This window comes from Pelobates fuscus, chromosome 7 (genome assembly GCF_036172605.1).
Source record: "Pelobates fuscus isolate aPelFus1 chromosome 7, aPelFus1.pri, whole genome shotgun sequence".
Lineage (NCBI taxonomy): Eukaryota > Metazoa > Chordata > Amphibia > Anura > Pelobatidae > Pelobates > Pelobates fuscus.
In genome coordinates this window covers 76731517-76755252 of record NC_086323.1, presented here as the reverse complement: position 1 = coordinate 76755252, position 23736 = coordinate 76731517, and the positions used below count along the sequence as shown (strand labels likewise).

The following is a 23736-nucleotide window of genomic DNA, read 5'->3' as shown; positions in this document are numbered from 1 at the left end:
TGAACATTTCTGAACTGATCAAATGCCCAGAAGTTTTAATTTACCTACCTCTGTATTATTGATGTATAATGAAAGGCTTGCCAGAGATTACTAAAGCATATGGCATCGTGTTCAGACTGAATTGCAGCCTGGCATATAGGAAGGCAGATCAGTTTAGCGAGGATATAAATGCCACGTACTGATATTAAGATGCCATGTTTTCCCAGCTTGGTAATACCTACAACCATCAGGCTCATAATCAGAATACAAACTGCAAATAGGCATATTATTAACATGTAAATGTAAAACTATCTGTGAGGATTGATTCCTAGTCCTAGTGTAATATCTGCCTATGTAGGTGAGTGGAAATCCTGTGTCATCAGGGAAATAACTTGTATGTTCCTTTCTGGGTCCCAGAGTGGACCTTATTATGATGTGTAAAATCATAACTCAAACCACCAGCATCCACCAGGGTTTTCCCAAAATCAGTGTCCCTTTATTAAAGGGGACTGCCACATCAGGTAGTTGGTTTTAGTTTGTTTCCAAGTGGGCTGGTGTAATAGAAATCTATGTAACTTGCAAGAATTGAATTTGTGTTGATTGTGCAATAAGTGACTGACCTCTCTCCGAAGTGTTCAGTATGCGCTACACTAAATACTCACTCATGGGTGAATGAGACAGAAATAGCATGTTTACTTCTAATTTCTAAGAATTCATTCTTAAACACATTCCTTCCAGAACATGCTACTTACTGTACACTTGTCATTGTACTTATAAATTCTTAGAATACAACACCTTATTGGCACAGGCTGTACTACTGTTCCTGTGTAGAACATAGAAGAATGTGCACGCAAATAACATGTCTTGTCTTTACTACATAATCAGGATTATTCACTAAATTGAGAATTTCCATAAATTTACATTGATTTCAAAGGGAATTTCAAAACTAAAGGGACACTGAGGGCACCTATACAGCTTTAATGCTTTTCATAGGTTTGGCCTTGTTAATATGCTGTATGTTTGCATGCTCATATTCTTATAGTTTTTGGAATAAAACATTTATGATTTATGGAGGGGGGCAGAGTGACGGCTGAACACAGCAGAAGTGTATCACATCAGCTCCGCGTCAGACTCCATTAATTTGGTCTTACCGAGAATATTTTAGTGGATACTTCACCAATTGCAAGTCCTCGACTCTAGACTTGCTATACCATGATAGTAGGCCCTAGATGGCGCCCGCAGATGTTCTCAGCTCGCACTCCTTGGAAGATCTACCCTTGGATATAATAGATAGGTTTCCACCTCAGTTCAGATTATCAGCCTCAGAGGATGAAATTCGAGGCACTCCAAACATCAAACAACTATTTTCTGTGGATTTGCGATACCTTAAAGAGAAATTACACACCCCTATGGGTTACATAAAAGCTACAGAGAAGGATACTGCAACACACCTAGCAGGCCTTGACCTACTTGCACAAGCAACAAAATACTCTTTAGTTCAAAATGGACACCCTGGAGGATGCTGCCAGATAGCACAACCTCAAGACTATGCCTGAGGACATTACTACTCCCTCAATATATCTCACGGATAATACTTACCCTCCTGCCTCACAAGAAATCCAACACCTTGCACATTAATTTAATGTTCCGCATTGCTAAGTCTCCCGCAACGCAACCTAATGTCTGAAGGGACGTAATTGTTCCCTTCAGCACAGTTCCTGAAAAAAACAAAAAAAAACAACAAGTTAGTGGTTGCACTGATGGGAAGATGTACCTTTTACTCTTACCAGCTCTTTTGTGTGTTTCTCTTTCACCACCAGCTCTTCTATCTCCCTCCAGCCCTCTGTATCTCTTTTTCCTCTTCTCCAGCCTCTCTGTGTCTTTCACCCCAGTCCCTTTGTATTTCCTCACCCAGGCCCTTCTGTGTGTTGCTTTCACCCCCAGCCCCTCTGTTAACTTTCTCACTTCCAGGACCAACTGTGTGTCTTTCTCCCCCCTCATGTCCCTCTGTGTGTATATCTCTCCACTCAGCCCCCCCTGTGTGCCACTCCCCCTCTATGTCTCTTAGTGTTCCTCTCTCCTTCCCTCTATTTCCATTAGTGTTCCTTTCCCCCCACCTTACCTGTCTCTTAGTGCTCCCCCCACCTTACCTGTCTCTTAGTGCCCCCCCATTCCCCTTAATGTTGCTCTCCCTTCTTTTTAATTGACCCCCCCATCGCAGTGTTTATTTCCCCTTCCCTCCCCTGTACCTTGGTGCCACTCCTAATTGTTCCTCTCTCTCCCCCCTAGTGTTCCTCTCCCCTCCCTCTTTTTTAATGTTTTTCCCCCCTCTGCTGTCCCATAGTGTTCTCCCCCCGCCCCATAGTGTTCTTCCCCCCCGTCCCATAGTGTTCTTCCCCCCGTCCCATAGTGTTCTTCCCCCCCGTCCCATAGTGTTCTTCCCCCCCAGTCCCATAGTGTTCTTCCCCCCCCGTCCCATAGTGTTCTTCCCCCCGTCCCATAGTGTTCTTCCCCCCGTCCCATAGTGTTCTTCCCCCCCGTGTCCCATAGTGTTCTCCCCCCCCGTCCCATAGTGTTCTTCCCCCCCGTCCCATAGTGTTCTTCCCCCCCGTCCCATAGTGTTCTTCCCCCCCCGTCCCATAGTGTTCTTCCCCCCCGTCCCATAGTGTTCTTCCCCCCCCCGTCCCATAGTGTTCTTCCCCCCCCCGTCCCATAGTGTTCTTCCCCCCCATACCATAGTGTTCTTCCCCCCCATACCATAGTGTTCTTCCCCCCCATACCATAGTGTTCTTCCCCCCCATACCATAGTGTTCTTCCCCCCCATACCATAGTGTTCTTCCCCCATACCATAGTGTTCTTCCCCCATACCATAGTGTTCTTCCCCCCCCCATCCCATAGTGTTCTTCCCCCCCCATCCCATAGTGTTCTTCCCCCCCATCCCATAGTGTTCTTCCCCCCCCCCCATCCCATAGTGTTCTTCCCCCCCCCCATCCCATAGTGTTCTTTCTCCCCCTCCCCATAGTGTTCTTTCTCCCCCTCCCCATAGTGTTCTTTCTCCCCCTCCCCATAGTGTTCTTTTCCCCCCCATCCCATAGTGTTCTTCCACCCATCCCATAGTCTTATTTCTCCCCCTCCCCATAGTGTTCTTTTCCCCCCGTCCCACAGTGTTCTTTCCCCCCCTCCCCTCCCTGTCCCATGGTGTTCCTTACCACCCCTGCTCCCCTGTCCAATAGTGCTCTTTACCACCCCCCCATCCCATGGTGTTCTTTTCCCTCCTTCCCCGTCCCATAGTGTTCCTTACCAACCCCCCATCCCATAGTGTTCCTTACCACCCCCCATCCCTTAGTGCCCATTTCTCTCCCCCCCTTGATCCCCGGTAAGTCTCCTACCTTTCTTGTAGTGCCGAGCGGAGAAGACCGCGGTACAGGAGCTTCAGTTTCCTGTGCCTGGCCAGACTGACAGGAAGTGCTCTTTCAATGAGCACTTTCTTTCAGTCCGGCCAGCTACAGGAAACAGAAGTTCCTGTACCGCAGTGAGCACTGCTCCGCTCGGCCATGCTACACAGAGTGAGAGGTAGGAGGGAGCTCTGTCCACCCACTTCCTGCTGGTCACTCTGATCTAATGCCCCCTGAGCCGGTGCGCCCTAAGGTGGCTGCTTGTGCCGCCTTATGGATGCGCCGGCCCTGCATATACCTGGTTAATCTAACCTTTATTCTGCCTATCATATGATCTTAACTTGTGTTTTTATGTCGGTACGTACTGGCCTGTTTAACATTTTACATTTAATATTTTAAGTTTAATAGTCCTCATTTCCCCTCCTAGCCAAAAAGGGCTTGGCCCAAAACTGTTTTTCTAAAAATAACAAAAAGGAACTTCTAAAAGATATAGCTGGGTCTCAGTTTGGTTTGCCCCATTAATGTAATTTCGTAGATTGGGTCTAATAGTCTAATGCATTTCTTACCTTACGTTGTTTGTTGAATTAATCTAATGTATAGTCTCATTGCTTTATTATTTTAAAAAAATGTGAATGTTTCTACGGCTGCGCAGTAGTGTCTGAAGTATACCTGTCTTATGATTCACATAAAAGTAAAGAATAAAATATTTATTTATTTTGTTTATAAACGAAAAAGAATTAAGCATGTTATAAAAACTAGTGCATTAATGAGGACAAAATCTATCAAATGCATTAAAGTTGTACTGGTGCTTAGAATATCCCTTTTAGGGGCAAAATAAACAGAAGTGGCTTTTTTTAATTTGGTTATTTTGGCCCAAGTTTTGAAATTAACTTTGAGCCATACAATTCTTACTTTAGTAAATAATTCTTACTATATTACAATAATACCATTCAATATGCAATGCTTCCCCTGAACACTTCGTCTACATTAATTCTGCAAAGTATGTTGGATATAACTATGGCATTTATAATTTAAACTACTTTTTTTAATGACTCCTGTATGTATGTGATGTCATACCCTGGCATTGCAGTTATTCTCCACATTACCATCATGGAGGCTAAATCCTCTCTGAGCACAATGGACCAAGTAGCCTTCAATCCTGTAGTGTTATGGTGCACAGCGTGCCCTTGTAAGTATGGGATCAGAGTACAATTGATTGTTTCTTTACTGTACAGCTCAGGGAGCCCATCTTTCATGTTGTCACAAAGTGAGGAGTTGTTTTGGTAGCAAGTGACATTTTTAAGGAGGTAATAGTATGAGAAATGGAAAGTTGGTTGTTTTGGATAAAGCGGTTCCTCTCTGCTCATCTACATTAAATTGTATGTGGATAGTGAATGTTGGTAGTAGGAAAGCCATATATAAATAAAAGTACAGAGTCACAGCGTGTTACCCAAATATATACCAACAACACTCAAAACACCCGTGTGGTAACCTCTCTATCCACACTAAAAATCACAGCAAATCATATACATACAGTGGGTGGAATGTTGTGGTTCAGGATAAGATACAGTAATGTTAAGGTCGATGAAGTAACTGTGGAGATATGAATATACAAATACCTAGTGCAATATTGTACTGTAAAATAAAACTTCAACATACAGTGTATAGCTCAGTACTCACAAGGAGGGAGCCAATCGGAAATGGCTCAATCCTGACGCCTGTGGGATAGTTAGAAGGGATCCCACTCCCTTCCAAAGTGCAGGTGCTTTTCTGTATCTTTCAAAAAGGAATGTCCACGCCAATATGAGCTTGGGGACTAAGTCCTTTTATTGGTAAAATAAAAATGGATATACAGCACAGCAAAGTGCAATGAAATAAAAACAAAAACAAAACAAACTTGATAAAATCACTGAAATAGTGCTATAGTAAAAAAGTCCACTATGGGGTAAAAGAAATTACTTGCAAAACGCGTTTCGCCCAAGTCCTGGGCTTCCTCAGTTGCTACAGGGGTCTTTCAGATACTTTATTTATATACCCACTTCGGAGGGTGTTCATTTCCGGGTTCGCGCCGGTATCTCCACTTCCGGTCGCATATCAGTGACGTACTTCCGGTCCGCGGTCCTGTTGTTGGAACGCATGTGCGTTCCAAATCGTCAATAACTTTATTGTTCTTTAACAAAGTCCCATATACATGTTAAATCCGATGTCCACTTAATGGAGTGGATAAAAGAGCAAAAAGTGATAACAGATCTTCATATTTAGACCATCCAAATGGCTAGAAGTATATAAGTTAAGTTAGTATTGGGAAAATGTAATAATGGGGGAAACAGTAAGCTTGTTGAGAAGGTGATTCATAAGTGGAACGTGCTTCATTTAAAAGTGCATAAAATAAATACTGTGGTAAGAGATTTGTGGTTAGAGCATCAATAGGAGTATATAATTTCTAAACAGAATTTAAGGCATAAATAATTATAAAACGGAATAAAGAGAAATACAAAAATGAAAATTGATATTTAAAAAGTTATAAGCAGAATTAAAAACTGTGTAAAATCACTTTTCCATACATGTTATAAGAAATGGCATATTTCAAAGTCTGCATTGAGGCCGTTAGGTATGAGGGTGTTGAAATTAAAAATGAATTTCATCTCTTCTTTGCCTAGTTTATTAATATAATTGCCTCCCCTCCAATCCTTTTTAACTAATTTAATTGCACAAAAGAATAGTCCTGTAGGGTCCTGGTTATGTCGAGTCTTAAAGTGTTGGGAGACAGAGTGCGTTTCCAGACCTTTTTTTATGTTGCGGACATGTTCTGCAATCCGTACGTTTAGGGGTCGTATGGTTCTTCCTATATACAGGAGATTGCATGGGCATTTGAGTACATAGACAATTCCCTTCGAATGGCATGTGAGGTGGTCTTTAATTTTATATGGGCGACCTATTATTGTACTTATGTCTATAAAGTGTCTTTTACTGTTTTTGGTGCCTCTACATGGTAGGCACTCTCCACACCCGTAAAATCCTATCAGGTCATTCATAAAGTGCTTAGGTGCTGTGGTTTCTAAATTGCTTCTAACCAGCGTATTTCTTAAGTTGCTGGTGCCTCTAAAAATCATTTTTGGTTTGGGAGGTAAAATATCCTTAAGTATGGGGTCGTCCTTCAGGATGTGCCAATGTTTATTGATAGCTTTCTGTACTTTTCTAGCATTTCCATTATATTTACTAATAAAAGGGACTCCTTCGTAATTGCGTGTCATTGTTTTAGGTTTGTATTTTAAAAGTTGATTTCTTTCCAGGAGTCTAACTTCTTCCATGTCTTTCTTTAGGATGTCCTCATTATACCCTTTCTCTATGAACTGTTGTTTTATGTACTCGGCCTGTTTGGTATACTCCGTTTCCTCTCTACAGTTCCTCCGAATTCTTTTGAACTGCCCTTTGGGGGCATTGGTTAGCCAGGGCTTATGATGGCAACTATCTCTGTTGATGTAACTGTTAGAGTCCACCGGTTTGAAGTAGTTCCTGGTAAAAATACGTGATTCTTTAATATAAATATTCAAATCTAGAAAGTTAATGTTGCTGTTACTCACATCACTAGATAGTTTGACGCCCCAATCATTGGTGTTAAGGAATTCTAAAAACTTGGTTAATTCGCAACCACTGCCTGTCCAGATAAAAAATATGTCATCTATATACCTGCGGTAGGACACCAAGTTCGCCCTCCATTCATGGCCACTAGAAATAAAGGATTCTTCCCAGTATGCCATGAACAAGTTGGCGTAGCTGGGGGCGAACTTGGTGCCCATCGCTGTACCGCAGATCTGTAAGTAAAAACAATCTTGAAACCAGAAAAAGTTGTTGGTTAAAATTAGTAAAATCCCTTCTAAAATGAACTCTATTTGTTCCTTTTTAAAAGATGACTTCTCTAAAAAGTATTTGGCTGCTTCTATTCCTTTATTATGGGGGATGGCACTATACAATGAGCTGACGTCACACGTGACTAGGAAATTCCCTTCTTGCCACTCCGTCTGTTCTAATATTTGCAGCATGTTAATAGTGTCCTTCAGGTAATATGGCGTTTTCACTACTAAAGGTTGCAACATGATATCGATATATTCAGATACCCGTGTGGATACCGAGTCAATACCCGATATGATCGGCCTGCCTGGTGGATTGTGTTGGTCTTTATGCACCTTCGGTAGGTGATAGAATACCGGAACTTTGGGATAATTTATGGACAAGTAATCAGCTTCTTTTTCATTGATAATCTCCAGTTCTTTTCCTTTGAGGATATATTTCTCGAACTTTTTTTGTATTTCACTCATAGGATTTGATGGGAGCTGACAGTACGTCAGTGGGTCCAACAGAATTCTGTCCGCTTCTTTGATGTAATGTTCTTTGTTGAAGATGACAATCCCTCCCCCCTTGTCCGCCGGTTTTATTACAATGTCCTTATTTTTGCTCATCTCTTTGATAGTTTTTTGTTCTTTCCGGGATATGTTTTGTTGATAAGGGGTGGTTTTCTTGATCTTATTAATATCTTTCATGACCATGATCTCAAAGGCCTTCATTTGGTCCGAGATCATATGTCTCGGAAAAAATGTGGACTTGTTTTTGAGGTCAGAGTGTATGAAGGTGTCGTCTTGTATAGTGGTTGGCACTTCCCTTTTATCGTAGAAGAACTTTTTCAAGGATAACTTCCTAATAAAATGGTTAAGATCAATAAAAAAATCAAAAGAATTAAAATCTGCTGTGGGTGCAAACTTCAAGCCTTTTTTTAAAACCAGTGTTTGTTCCACTGTAAGATCCTTCTGTGTCAAATTAAAAATGCCTTTTATATCCGTTTCCTGTTTCTTTTCTCCCTGTAATGTTGTTCTTGCTCTTCTTCTTCTTCTTCTATGCTCCTTTGTCTCTTCCCAGGGGATTCTTGGGGAAGAGTCTTCTGGGACCACTGCAGTCTGTTGTTGGTTGGGTCCTTCCGAAAAAACAGGGAGGACGAAGATGCTGTTCTCATGGTTGTTGCGTCTTGCCTTAATTGTGTGTGTGGTTCAACAGTGTTTGTTATTCCTGAGTCCCTGTTCCTCCTATTTTCTATTGGTTTCTTAACTGCTCCATTTTCAGTGGATTTCCTTGGTGTTCCATTTTTGACCACTGAACTATAACTTCTTCTGTCTTCATTCGAAGTGTGCCTTCTTGGTCCTTGGATATTTTGTTCCCGGTATGTGTGGCGACGTTGTTCTTGTATATCAGGTTCCCACCGAGTGCTTTGATGTTTTGGTTGGGATCTCTCTCTATGGTTTCCTGGTCTCTTTGATGGGGATCTTCCTCTGTAATTGCCTAGTCTTTTGTGATTGTCATACCCCGAATATCCTCTCTTTCTGTCGTTCCTATTCTTGTAAGGACTTACTTCCCTTGGTTTACCATTTCCATTTTGTTTTCTTACATTTCCTGTTTTATAATCGTTAACATCCCTGAGATATTTTCTTTTTTTGGTTTCTATCACCATGTTTTCCACTTTATCTACTTTCGTTCTGATGTCCTTAATTATATTATTAAAGACTTCGGGGCTGGTGTTTTCAATGAGGCTCTCTTTCCACTTGATAACGTCCTCATTGAGTTTGGGCAGGTTTTCCTCCCTTCTGGCTACAATGTAGCCCATAAGGCTGAAGGAAAAACCGTCCAACATTTGGTTCCAACCTATATATTTGGGTAACACGCTGTGACTCTGTACTTTTATTTATATATTGTATTGATATCCTCTCACAGAGTTAAGCGTCCCTTAGCTCATTTCAAAATGACATTTTTGGAAAACAGGAACTACCGTATTGAAAATATAGACATGTGTTTCATAGGGGGGAAAGACAGTACCCCGGCACAAGATTATAATAATGTTGATAAGAGTAAATATAATCTAGAAAAAACATTAATAAAGGAGATGAAAACCAAATGGGAGATTGCAACATTAAACAAATACGTTAACGAAAGAATAACCCCGAGAGGGCTCAGATTCACGAAAGAACCTACCTCAGATAGAGATGACCCTCACTTTATGACAGGTTGGAACCAAATGTTGGACGGTTTTTCCTTCAGCCTTATGGGCTACATTGTAGCCAGAAGGGAGGAAAACCTGCCCAAACTCAATGAGGACGTTATCAAGTGGAAAGAGAGCCTCATTGAAAACACCAGCCCCGAAGTCTTTAATAATATAATTAAGGACATCAGAACGAAAGTAGATAAAGTGGAAAACATGGTGATAGAAACCAAAAAAAGAAAATATCTCAGGGATGTTAACGATTATAAAACAGGAAATGTAAGAAAACAAAATGGAAATGGTAAACCAAGGGAAGTAAGTCCTTACAAGAATAGGAACGACAGAAAGAGAGGATATTCGGGGTATGACAATCACAAAAGACTAGGCAATTACAGAGGAAGATCCCCATCAAAGAGACCAGGAAACCATAGAGAGAGATCCCAACCAAAACATCAAAGCACTCGGTGGGAACCTGATATACAAGAACAACGTCGCCACACATACCGGGAACAAAATATCCAAGGACCAAGAAGGCACACTTCGAATGAAGACAGAAGAAGTTATAGTTCAGTGGTCAAAAATGGAACACCAAGGAAATCCACTGAAAATGGAGCAGTTAAGAAACCAATAGAAAATAGGAGGAACAGGGACTCAGGAATAACAAACACTGTTGAACCACACACACAATTAAGGCAAGACGCAACAACCATGAGAACAGCATCTTCGTCCTCCCTGTTTTTTCGGAAGGACCCAACCAACAACAGACTGCAGTGGTCCCAGAAGACTCTTCCCCAAGAATCCCCTGGGAAGAGACAAAGGAGCATAGAAGAAGAAGAAGAAGAGCAAGAACAACATTACAGGGAGAAAAGAAACAGGAAACGGATATAAAAGGCATTTTTAATTTGACACAGAAGGATCTTACAGTGGAACAAACACTGGTTTTAAAAAAAGGCTTGAAGTTTGCACCCACAGCAGATTTTAATTCTTTTGATTTTTTTATTGATCTTAACCATTTTATTAGGAAGTTATCCTTGAAAAAGTTCTTCTACGATAAAAGGGAAGTGCCAACCACTATACAAGACGACACCTTCATACACTCTGACCTCAAAAACAAGTCCACATTTTTTCCGAGACATATGATCTCGGACCAAATGAAGGCCTTTGAGATCATGGTCATGAAAGATATTAATAAGATCAAGAAAACCACCCCTTATCAACAAAACATATCCCGGAAAGAACAAAAAACTATCAAAGAGATGAGCAAAAATAAGGACATTGTAATAAAACCGGCGGACAAGGGGGGAGGGATTGTCATCTTCAACAAAGAACATTACATCAAAGAAGCGGACAGAATTCTGTTGGACCCACTGACGTACTGTCAGCTCCCATCAAATCCTATGAGTGAAATACAAAAAAAGTTCGAGAAATATATCCTCAAAGGAAAAGAACTGGAGATTATCAATGAAAAAGAAGCTGATTACTTGTCCATAAATTATCCCAAAGTTCCGGTATTCTATCACCTACCGAAGGTGCATAAAGACCAACACAATCCACCAGGCAGGCCGATCATATCGGGTATTGACTCGGTATCCACACGGGTATCTGAATATATCGATATCATGTTGCAACCTTTAGTAGTGAAAACGCCATATTACCTGAAGGACACTATTAACATGCTGCAAATATTAGAACAGACGGAGTGGCAAGAAGGGAATTTCCTAGTCACGTGTGACGTCAGCTCATTGTATAGTGCCATCCCCCATAATAAAGGAATAGAAGCAGCCAAATACTTTTTAGAGAAGTCATCTTTTAAAAAGGAACAAATAGAGTTCATTTTAGAAGGGATTTTACTAATTTTAACCAACAACTTTTTCTGGTTTCAAGATTGTTTTTACTTACAGATCTGCGGTACAGCGATGGGCACCAAGTTCGCCCCCAGCTACGCCAACTTGTTCATGGCATACTGGGAAGAATCCTTTATTTCTAGTGGCCATGAATGGAGGGCGAACTTGGTGTCCTACCGCAGGTATATAGATGACATATTTTTTATCTGGACAGGCAGTGGTTGCGAATTAACCAAGTTTTTAGAATTCCTTAACACCAATGATTGGGGCGTCAAACTATCTAGTGATGTGAGTAACAGCAACATTAACTTTCTAGATTTGAATATTTATATTAAAGAATCACGTATTTTTACCAGGAACTACTTCAAACCGGTGGACTCTAACAGTTACATCAACAGAGATAGTTGCCATCATAAGCCCTGGCTAACCAATGCCCCCAAAGGGCAGTTCAAAAGAATTCGGAGGAACTGTAGAGAGGAAACGGAGTATACCAAACAGGCCGAGTACATAAAACAACAGTTCATAGAGAAAGGGTATAATGAGGACATCCTAAAGAAAGACATGGAAGAAGTTAGACTCCTGGAAAGAAATCAACTTTTAAAATACAAACCTAAAACAATGACACGCAATTACGAAGGAGTCCCTTTTATTAGTAAATATAATGGAAATGCTAGAAAAGTACAGAAAGCTATCAATAAACATTGGCACATCCTGAAGGACGACCCCATACTTAAGGATATTTTACCTCCCAAACCAAAAATGATTTTTAGAGGCACCAGCAACTTAAGAAATACGCTGGTTAGAAGCAATTTAGAAACCACAGCACCTAAGCACTTTATGAATGACCTGATAGGATTTTACGGGTGTGGAGAGTGCCTACCATGTAGAGGCACCAAAAACAGTAAAAGACACTTTATAGACATAAGTACAATAATAGGTCGCCCATATAAAATTAAAGACCACCTCACATGCCATTCGAAGGGAATTGTCTATGTACTCAAATGCCCATGCAATCTCCTGTATATAGGAAGAACCATACGACCCCTAAACGTACGGATTGCAGAACATGTCCGCAACATAAAAAAAGGTCTGGAAACGCACTCTGTCTCCCAACACTTTAAGACTCGACATAACCAGGACCCTACAGGACTATTCTTTTGTGCAATTAAATTAGTTAAAAAGGATTGGAGGGGAGGCAATTATATTAATAAACTAGGCAAAGAAGAGATGAAATTCATTTTTAATTTCAACACCCTCATACCTAACGGCCTCAATGCAGACTTTGAAATATGCCATTTCTTATAACATGTATGGAAAAGTGATTTTACACAGTTTTTAATTCTGCTTATAACTTTTTAAATATCAATTTTCATTTTTGTATTTCTCTTTATTCCGTTTTATAATTATTTATGCCTTAAATTCTGTTTAGAAATTATATACTCCTATTGATGCTCTAACCACAAATCTCTTACCACAGTATTTATTTTATGCACTTTTAAATGAAGCACGTTCCACTTATGAATCACCTTCTCAACAAGCTTACTGTTTCCCCCATTATTACATTTTCCCAATACTAACTTAACTTATATACTTCTAGCCATTTGGATGGTCTAAATATGAAGATCTGTTATCACTTTTTGCTCTTTTATCCACTCCATTAAGTGGACATCGGATTTAACATGTATATGGGACTTTGTTAAAGAACAATAAAGTTATTGACGATTTGGAACGCACATGCGTTCCAACAACAGGACCGCGGACCGGAAGTACGTCACTGATATGCGACCGGAAGTGGAGATACCGGCGCGAACCCGGAAATGAACACCCTCCGAAGTGGGTATATAAATAAAGTATCTGAAAGACACCTGTAGCAACTGAGGAAGCCCAGGACTTGGGCGAAACGCGTTTTGCAAGTAATTTCTTTTACCCCATAGTGGACTTTTTTACTATAGCACTATTTCAGTGATTTTATCAAGTTTGTTTTGTTTTTGTTTTTATTTCATTGCACTTTGCTGTGCTGTATATCCATTTTTATTTTACCAATAAAAGGACTTAGTCCCCAAGCTCATATTGGCGTGGACATTCCTTTTTGAAAGATACAGAAAAGCACCTGCACTTTGGAAGGGAGTGGGATCCCTTCTAACTATCCCACAGGCGTCAGGATTGAGCCATTTCCGATTGGCTCCCTCCTTGTGAGTACTGAGCTATACACTGTATGTTGAAGTTTTATTTTACAGTACAATATTGCACTAGGTATTTGTATATTCATATCTCCACAGTTACTTCATCGACCTTAACATTACTGTATCTTATCCTGAACCACAACATTCCACCCACTGTATGTATATGATTAGTAGGAAAGCCAGTCATTGATGCTTAAAATAAGGTTTCTTGGGAGCTAAATTAAAGGGGTGTCAGATGGCTAAAGCAAAGTATGTTCTGCAGATCATTTTGCATTTCACATAATGAATTAACCTCCTGTACCTATTTCAGCTGCCACAATCCTAACATGCATAGGAAACAATTGCCTCTTCAATTACATTGTCTCCACTGCAAAAAAAAAATAAAATATAATAATCTTGCACACTATTTTGCACCCACCATTATTCCATTTTTTTAAACGAGCACTTATGAATGATGTTGTGTCCTTTTCAAGCTAGAATACAGGAAATGCAGCCTCTTTTTCTACATTATCTTACATTGTAAACCGCCTGAGACAAAGTGTTAAGCTTTCAGGAAATGTATTAAAACAGTATCTTTTAGGAATCTGTATAAGCTACAGCAGTGTTTAATAGAGATTCTAGTACGCTGGGAGAAATAGGACCATGAGATATCCTGTAAAATATGTACACACACAAACACACATCTGTTAATGATTTGTCACATAAGTTCACGTACGACACTGAGATGTGTTGAAGAATATTAGGGTTTTTATATTTTGCTGTTTTTCACATTGCTGAATTCAATATTTTGATTTGATACTATTAATTGCCAATATTTTCGTTAGGCTAGGCTATATAAAATGTCTGCCAGTAGTTCACGAACAGCGATGTTGTCAGAAAATCTAAGTGATTTTAAAATTTTAGACCAAAGTAGCCGATTAAACAAAAAGCATAGCATAGCTGAGAATTTTTCGCAGTTGAGATATGTTGGCCTTAGATTTGAAATTTACTTTGAATTCACTTTAAATTATTACTTTAGTAAATAACCCTGTTAATTGTAAATTGCTGGTAATTAATTTTACAATTCATTTTACAATGAAACAAAAAAAAAAATCACAATTCGTTTTACATTTTAGGCCAATATAGTTAAACTGAAAACATTTCTGACAAATGTTCTAATATGGCAATTTTTGCAAACAAATTGTAATTATGACAATGCACACTTTAAGGATCTTGACAGGAGTATTCACTAAACTCAGAATTGCAGGTAAAAACTACTAAAGAAGGATATTATGGCACTAGAAAAAGTGCAGAGGCGGGCTACAAAATTAATAAAAGGAATGGAACATATCAGCTATGAAGAAAGGTTAACAAATTTAAACCTATTTAGTTTAGAAAAACGTCGCCTGAGAGGGGATATGATAACATTATACAAATATATTCGAGGCCAATACAAACCATTGTGTGGAAATCTATTCACAAACCGGACTTTACATAGGACACGAGGTCATGCGTTTAGACTGGCAGAAGATTTTGTCTAAGGCAAAGGAAAGGTTTTTTTTACTGTAAGAACAATCAGGATGTGGAATTCTCTGCCGGAAGAAGTGGTTTTATCAGAGTCCATACAGATGTTCAAACAGCTACTAGATGCATACTTGCAAAAACAGAATATTCAAGGATATAATCTTTCAGGTAGGGTAATAACTGCTTGATCCAAGGATAAATCTGACTGCCATTCTGGGGTCAAGAAGGAATTTTTTTCCTAGCTTGTTGCAAAATTGGAAGTGCTTCAAACTGGGTTTTTTTTTTTTATTTGCCTTCTTTTGGATCAACAGCAAAAAACATATGTGAGGAAGGCTGAACTTGATGGACGCAAGTCTCTTTTCAGCTATGTAACTATGTAACTATGTACTGATTTAGAGACTTGTTTTTATACCTACATTATGCAAATGGCAAAAAATCAGAGTTTAGTGTTTTCGAAGTTTTTGTCAACTTCATTTGTGTGTTTGTTCTCTTCGATCTATTGATTTGGTTCTCTCGAATCCAACAGCCAATGTCCTATGAGAGCCAATGTAAGAAATCTGAATTATTGAGTTTTCACAAACAGAACTTCGTGTTTTTGTTTTTGTTTTGTGGGCACACTTTTCATTGTAGAGCAAATCAACTCACATTTAATTCAAGGAAAACTGTATAGTGAAACTTGAAATAAAACAAACATATTCAATTTGCTAACCAGTAAACGACAATCCAAATTGTATGTTTATTACAGTTTATTATATGTTGTTTGTTTTCTTGTAGACGGAAAATGGACCCCGGAAGACAGTCAAATACAAAGATCCAGGTTTGTTTTCAGACAAAGAATGTATTCAGTGCAAATATTCTAATTGTGATCTTAAATGCTTAGCTAGTTTCCAAAGAAATGAAATCCTGTTCTGATTTAAAATATGCAAATCTTACTGATATCATAGAAACAAGATATGTCACAGGTAATAAAAGATCATAGTAGCTACTATTTGTGCAGTTGTTGGACCACCTATTACACAATTCTCTGACCAAACAAATACATATCCAGTATGGAATAATACTGCTATGTGCATTATAAGCTTAAACAAACAGTGTAGACACAGAGAGTCAGGTTTTACAACATTACACATGTCAGGCAAATATGAAAACTCCAGAAAATAATTTTCACACACAGCTTTTCATAGCCTAACATTAATTTAAAATAAATATGCATCAATGTTATGAAAGTTTTCAAAATGAGTGTTTGATCTTGGACACCCCCATTGCCATATTCGATACTACAAACTGAAAGGAAAATTGCCAACACAAACTCTACCAGCACAATGGCATAGCCCAGCATTGCCAATTTGCCATTGTGTTTAGAGAACCAGGGGGAGGTTTAAATGTAGAATCATAAGGAAAGAAATGTGTCTGTAATTTGCTTCCTCACCAAGTGTCTACCTATTGTAGAACACTTCTGAATGATTTTGTTCCAACAAAACTAGTTTGTCAGGCAGTCCTATAAGATAGTGATTTGTTAAAGCGGCACTGTCATGCCGAATCCCGTTTTTTTTAACCCCCCTCCCGCCTCCACTACATCCAATTGACCCCTTAGTCACTCCCAAATGCCCCTAAACCCGCCAGATTACCTATTTATTAATCTGTATTTTCTGCCCCGATCTTTATTCAGGGCGCCGCCATATTTGTGTGGGTAGGGGGAAGTCCCTGTGGGACACGTTATCTGCCCACACCAGATAGCACTGAGATTCCCGCACATGCCCAGTGAAACACCTGGACATGCGAACGGGAATTTCATCTATTCATTCATTCATCAGACAGATGAATGAATTAATAGAAAAATCAGACGAACAAACTAACACTGAATATCAGAGTTCGTTTGTTTGTTCAGTTTATTACAAGGAGGGAGCTACCGGCATGCAGCTCCCTCCTTGTAATATGTAAAGAGAGAAGCGGCGGGGAGCAGTGCTCCCCGCCACTTCATAAGCCCCCCATGTCCTCCCCTCACTCTATGCGGGTCAATATGACCCCATAATAGCACAAGGGAGATTAAAATCTCCCGAATGCCCCTACTCGCTATACCGCGAGTAGGGGCATGTCCACTAAACAGTGAGCTGCTCACTGTAAAATAAAATCCCTACTATCCGGGGGCCATCATTACAATGGGGGGAGGGGACCTACTGTCCATCTCCCCCCCCCCCCCCAGCCCCCACCCTTGAGCGGCGGGTGGGGGTCATAATTAAAATGAGGTGGGGGGACCTACTGTCCTCCCCCCCCAGGCCCCTACTCCTGTGCTGCGGGTGGGGGCCATAATGATAATGATGGGGGGGGGGGACCTACTGTCCTCCACCCCACCTGCCCCCACCCCTGGGCAGCGGGAGGGGGCCATAAAGATAATGGGGGGGACCCACTGTCCTCCCCCGGCCCCCACCCCTGCCCAGTGGTGGGGGCCATAAAGATAACGAGGGGGGGTTCCCCTCCCTCATTATCTTTGTGGCCCCCACCCACCGCTCAGGGGTGGGGGCCGGGGACGACGACAATAGATCTCCCCCGTTATTTTACTTCAGGGCCCCCACCCGTCGTTTAGGGGTGGGGCCAATAGGTTTATTTTTTTTGTTTAGTTTTTTTACAATTACAGTGTGCAGCCACTGCTGCTCACTGTTTACTAGACATGCCCCTCCTCGCGGTATAGCGAGTATGGGGCATAATTTACTAATACTACGTAATCTTTACTTAGTATTAGTAAATGTGGCTGAAAGACCAATTTAGGTCTTTCAGCCTTTTAGTAGATAGCTCCCTGATATTATGGGAATTAGGGAGTTATCTACTAAGCGGCTGCAAGATGCAGCCGCAGCAATGAATAGGATCGGAGTTTCATTCATTCGAATGAAATTGCGATCCGAACAAAGTGCCGAATTGCGTTCTAAAACAAACGAACATACCGTTCTCATTCAGTTAGAACGCAATTCGGCAGTTTCGTCTAAAATGACAGGAAGCATCGTGGGAACACAGAGGAAAGGTGAGAATTATGGGGAAATTGCTCTGACCAGCGGAAATGAAGCACACTTTGCTCCTCCGCTGGTCAGAGCTGGTCAAGCGGAGGAATCCTCCATAAGGCAAAGAGTCCCTACTTTGTCTTATGATTTTAAAGAAAAATATAGCAGATAGGAAGAAAAGAATAACAGATCCTGAGAGAGGGGGAGAAGAGGAAGAGATTGAGAAAAGGTAAGTTCGGCATGACAGTGCCGCTTTAAATAAACCCATTTTGCCATGTATGTACTTATTGTTAGTTCATAATGTGTTTAGAACACCAAATGAAGGACTAGTGTCTTGGTCAGTTCCCACCAGTATCAGCAGTGATATTATTATTATTGGTATTTATATAGCCACCGCTTATTCCGCAGCACTTTACAATAAGGTGTAACATTGTGTAAGTATGGTATTGTCAGAGTCACATCTCAATAAGACTTGAATGGCCAGATAGTTGAAAATTGTAATAAATATAAACATATGTAATCTAGGCTGTTTTTGAATCCTAGTTGTTTAGTTGTGGTTTTAAGAGACCGTAACACCTGTTCTTCTTTCACCTTGTGTCTTTAGATTTGTTAATGTTTTATTCAGCATCATTTAATTTTGTATCTATGGCATCTATTACATAACTGAGTTAGATCATGAGTTTCCAACAAGTGACACACAACATCTACAAGCACTTTAACGAGATTTATTGTTTGTCAAGTAAAGGTCTTCTGTGAAACAGTTAGTTAGAAAATGAGTCTGAATGAGTTTTTCATGACTACAGTCACATTAAGCTATTAATTATTAATCTGTCCAGTGCTAATTAACAATGCCACTGCTTATATTCACTTTAGAGTGCAAATCATTATAAACACATGCCAGATAAGAATGTTTAGTTCAGCTGTGTCAGGAAATGCATTTAACAAAAATATACTTACACCATAAGCATGGAAGATAAATCCATTAATAAGTACAGTTATCTCATCAGAAATAAAGTGTCCTACAATTTAGTAAGATATAATAAATTCACTTTCAATCCAAAGACATACTTCTTATCACCATGGACATGATGGTAGGCGTCAACTGAACACTAACAGACAGGGAAAAGGCTCATGTGTTATACAGATCACCAGGAGACACTGGCTTTCATTGCTGCTCAAATAAAGATATTTTCTAGTGAAATTCTCTCAAAAGCAAATATATGAAAAAGGCAGTAAATATAGAGAACGTCCTGTCCATCTAAAATGATTATCAGTATAATCTTTCATATTGGTGGCCCACCAAGGCTTCTTTTTTTACCATGTCTGTACTCTACATGGAGAGTACCATGGGGACATTTACATTTTATTGCCTTGGAGATCTCATGGCACTCTTAGGCAAACCTAAGGAGTTCACAGGCATGAAGAAAAGGTTTCCCGTGGTAGCTTCTTGAAGTTGTTTTATGTGTGTTGGAGTGATACCTGTTTGTATGCTAGAAATACTGAGCATGTCGGGGCGTGGCTGACTGCCGAGCTTAATGGTCGCTTGAACCTGAGCTCCCAAGGCCGACAATATATCGAATACCAGACATTTAGTACCAACAAATTGATACGATTAAGGATGGCACAAACCAAATCAAAGAAGAACTCTGCGAAAAATGAAAAAATCAATTTTTTCGGCGGCAAACAGCAAATAGAGCCCGCGGACCAACTGAGGCCTTCACAAGATGGCGACGCCAGCTCGACGCCTCGAGACATGCTATCAGATACAGGAGTGCCTACAACGCCTGAGCACTTAACTAAAAGCTACCTGCAAGAGGCGCTTGAAAATCTGTCCCAGAAACTAATCATGTCTTGGCAGCATTCAATGGATTCGCTCCGAAGAGACGTCCAAGAGGTCAGTAAACGGATGACGCATGTCGAGTCCAAAATGGACGACTTTACTGTAGCACACAATGACTTGGCGAGCCATGTTGAACATTTGGAGCAACGGCTTACCATGACTGAGACGAAACTGGCGGACCTTGAAGACAGGTCGAGAAGGAACAACCTGCGGCTGCGGGGAGTTTCGGAATCAGTCGGACCAGAGGATCTGCAGGCATTTATCAGAGGCCTTATTAAGGCATACGCGCCTGATATACCGGGAGAGATGTTACTCCTAGACCGCGCACACAGAATCCCAAAACCCAAATACTTGCCGGACGAAGTGCCAAGGGATGTACTCGCACGAGTACACTACTACCACATTAAAGAGCTAATATTACGCACATGCAGAAATCGGGCTACTCCACACCCAGATTACCCGTCGGTGAAGTTATTTGCGGATCTGTCCGCTTCAACGTTGAAAAAACGAAGAGAGCTCTCCCATATCGCCGACAGTCTAAGATCTAGCGGCATGAGATTTCGATGGGGATTTCCAACCAAAATGATTATCTCCCGAGAGGGTAAGCTGCACACTGTATCCTCGCCTGAAGAAGGTGCATGGCTATTACAATCCTGGGGCATAGCAAGTAAAGCAGTGGGAAAAGCGGCGACATCTCCCCGTCGAATCCCGACGGAATTGAACATGAAATCTCCGAAAAGGAATAACCCTGATCATTGATAACTGAAGATGGTGACCCGACAAGCAAAGTGCTACACACCTCACAGGCATTTGATGTGCCTTGAACCTCTGGAGAGGCCTTTGGAAACATATGGCATATGATATCCGCAGTTAAAATTACTTCCATGCACAGGACACAGAAAACATGGATGAAAATGCTATTTAAGAAGCATAAGCAACGTCAGATGGCAGCTATGGCACTTTCACATCTCTTCCCTAAGCTTACTACAAAACCGAAGATACCGTAGAGACCAACGGAAAAGAAATGTGGACATTGGGACACTTTATTCTATAAGACAATGCCTGGTTGAAAGCTCAGGTATTGTATATGGTGCCCATAGACATATGAGTTAAGCCCAAGTTCTTTCATTACATCTAGTGCACATTCCTATGGGAGGGAGGGTGGTGTGAGCTGTTGTATTGGTGCTACCCCTGGGCTGGGCATAACATGTCGGACAGAAGTCCCTATCTTCTGAAACGAGCACAGCAACTTCATGCGGGGCACCTGAAGACTGATATTTAACGGCCCAACACATATAACAAAAAACATAAAAAAAAAATAAAAAAAAAATAAAAATAAAAAAGGGATTTCATATACTCATTCACACACTCTTTATCATCTACTAGCACTTAATTTAATAGATTGAATGTTTTCATCTAGATATGTAGCACCTGATTGGCACATATATAGACTATAATGGATAGACATGACTGCTCTGCATGAACCCCGAGTTTCGTTGTTAATAATGGGAAAGTATTGTTATATATTGTTAAATGATGTCATATAACTGCAATGCATCGCCTAATTGATAGAGGCTTCATCTCTAGTGGCCACATTGTGGAACAAGCGGGTCACCACTCATAAGACTAGGTCCTAAAAGACATAACTACAAAGTTAAGGCCGTTAGCCACCCAAACAGATATCTAGATATCTATCCCCCATGGCTCCGCAGTTAGGCGCCATAACCCCGCACGGGGTGCGTTGTAAAAATCCCAGTTATACCCTCCCCGGTTACCTGATATTCTCCTACCCCCTCCACAATCCCGGTAAAAGAGATACCGCAAGAACTTATAAACTTCGAGATACATGTCTGCGAACAAAGTATTTGACACCCCAGTGGGATAAAACTATACAAATTGGCCCACCTAAAAGAAGCAAACTACAGGGTCTTAGGCACGTTCTGCTGCCCATAAGCAATACTTTACTATCTACAAATGAGTGTGACATTACAATCCCATAATGTAAGGGGTCTCAACACCCCGCATAAACGAAGGATACTTTTAGACGCAATGAAGCGAAATCACACAGACATTATGTGTATACAAGAGACACATTTTAAACATGACAAAATCCCTAACTTCGGCACCAGAGATTTCCCAACTCAATTCCACGCAACCCACTCTTCCAAATCCAGGGGAGTGTCCTTTTTCTTTCACAAATCTCTCACGTTCGAACTGTTGCAACTTAAAAAAGATGCACAGGGGCGCTATCTTATAATATATTGTACTATTAACAATATTAAATACACGTTGGTGGGGATATACAGTCCGAATTTAAATCAGAGGAACTTTCTACTTAAAGTCCTCAATAAAATTCCACCCATGCAAAAAACATCACTGATAGTATGCGGGGACATGAACCATGTTCTTCACCCTGTAGCGGACACCTCACTTCCCCCGGGCACCCCCAGGACAAAACTCCTGACACAACAATGTAAAACACTAAATAAGGTAATTTTGGAACACAACTTATATGATATATGGCGCATTCAACACCCAACTGAAAGAGGGTACTCATACTTTTCTCATACCCACAAGACTCACTCTAGAATAGATATGATTCTTGTCACGGCTGACCTTCTAACGAGGGTAAAAAATAGTGAGATTGGGGACATCATATGGTCCGACCATGCCCCGGTAACAATAACGTTACAGGCAAATTTCGATCATAAGGGGAAACCCCCGTGGAGACTGAATGACACCTTAACAATGCACGAGGACTTTTGTACCCAAATAAGCCATGACCTTAGTGAATACTTCTGCATCAACAAAATGCCGGAACTGACACCCACAACTATTTGGGAAGCCCATAAGGCTGTAGTCCGAGGGATGTTTATCAGTAGGGCGGCCTATTTAAAGAAAACTAAAGAACAAAAATACCATGATTTGTTAAAAAAAACTGAGAGTGCTACAAATAGCTCATTGTTCCACCCCTTCGGCGGCATTAGCGACAGACATAATCTCACTCACGAAACAAATTAATGAGATATTACTACACGAAACGGCACATATGCTTCAGAATCTGAAAATACGCACTTACACACAGGGTAATAGAGCAGGTAAGGCTTTGGCATCGCTTCTAAGACAGAAACAAGCCCAATCGAAAATCCCCTATTTACACAACCAAACAGGAGGAAAAGTGCATGACCCAAGAGGCATATTGGTAGAAATGGCTAAATTTTATGAAAAGCTATATAATCTAAAACAGGACCCTAAAACACACCAACCAACCACGCAGGGCATCAGAAGCTTCCTGTCTAACATCTCTCTGCCTAAACTAACAGAGGAACACAATAAAAGACTTAGCGATCCTGTCACCTTGATGGAAATTCTACAGGTCATAAAATCGCTTCCACCGGGTAAATCACCGGGACCAGACGGACTCACAAACTCTCTTATTACAAACTCAAACTTATTACAAAAGGTTTAGCCATGTTCTAGGACCACACTTGGTAGAGACATTCAACCATATCATATCCACAGGTACTATGCCACGGGACATGCTGATGGCACATATTGTTACATTGCCTAAGCCTGGTAAACCACCAAACAAACCCCAAAATTTACGACCCATATCCCTCCTGAATACAGATACTAAAATATTAGCCAAACTATATGCCACAAGGATAGCAGATATGATGCCCACCATTATCAATCATGACCAAGTGGGGTTTGTGAAGGGCAGACAGGGAGCTGAAGGCACAAGGAAACTTTATAATCTATTATATGCCAAATACCAACAAGGGGAACCCAGTGTGTTCCTGTCATTAGACGCCGAAAAAGCGTTTGACAGGTTGCACTGGGGCTTCCTAAGAGCAACGTTACAGAAATTTAATTTCCCACAACAATTCCTGAACTTAATAGCAGCACTATATTCCGAACACTCGGCTAGAGTCACGAACGGAGGCTTTGCATCAGAACCCTTTTATATAACC

At 40.7% G+C, this 23736-nt stretch overlaps 1 protein-coding gene across 2 annotated transcripts in view; it reads left to right on the top strand.

The window, feature by feature from the left end:
• VAV3 (vav guanine nucleotide exchange factor 3) overlaps nucleotides 1–23736 on the top strand; it is a 199511-nt gene that overhangs the window by 132008 nt on the left and 43767 nt on the right. For both annotated transcript variants that reach the window (XM_063426085.1, XM_063426084.1), the window contains exon 19: nucleotides 15704–15746. In XM_063426085.1, the coding sequence (XP_063282155.1) occupies nucleotides 15704–15746 (43 nt within the window). The remainder of the gene's footprint in view (nucleotides 1–15703; nucleotides 15747–23736) is intronic.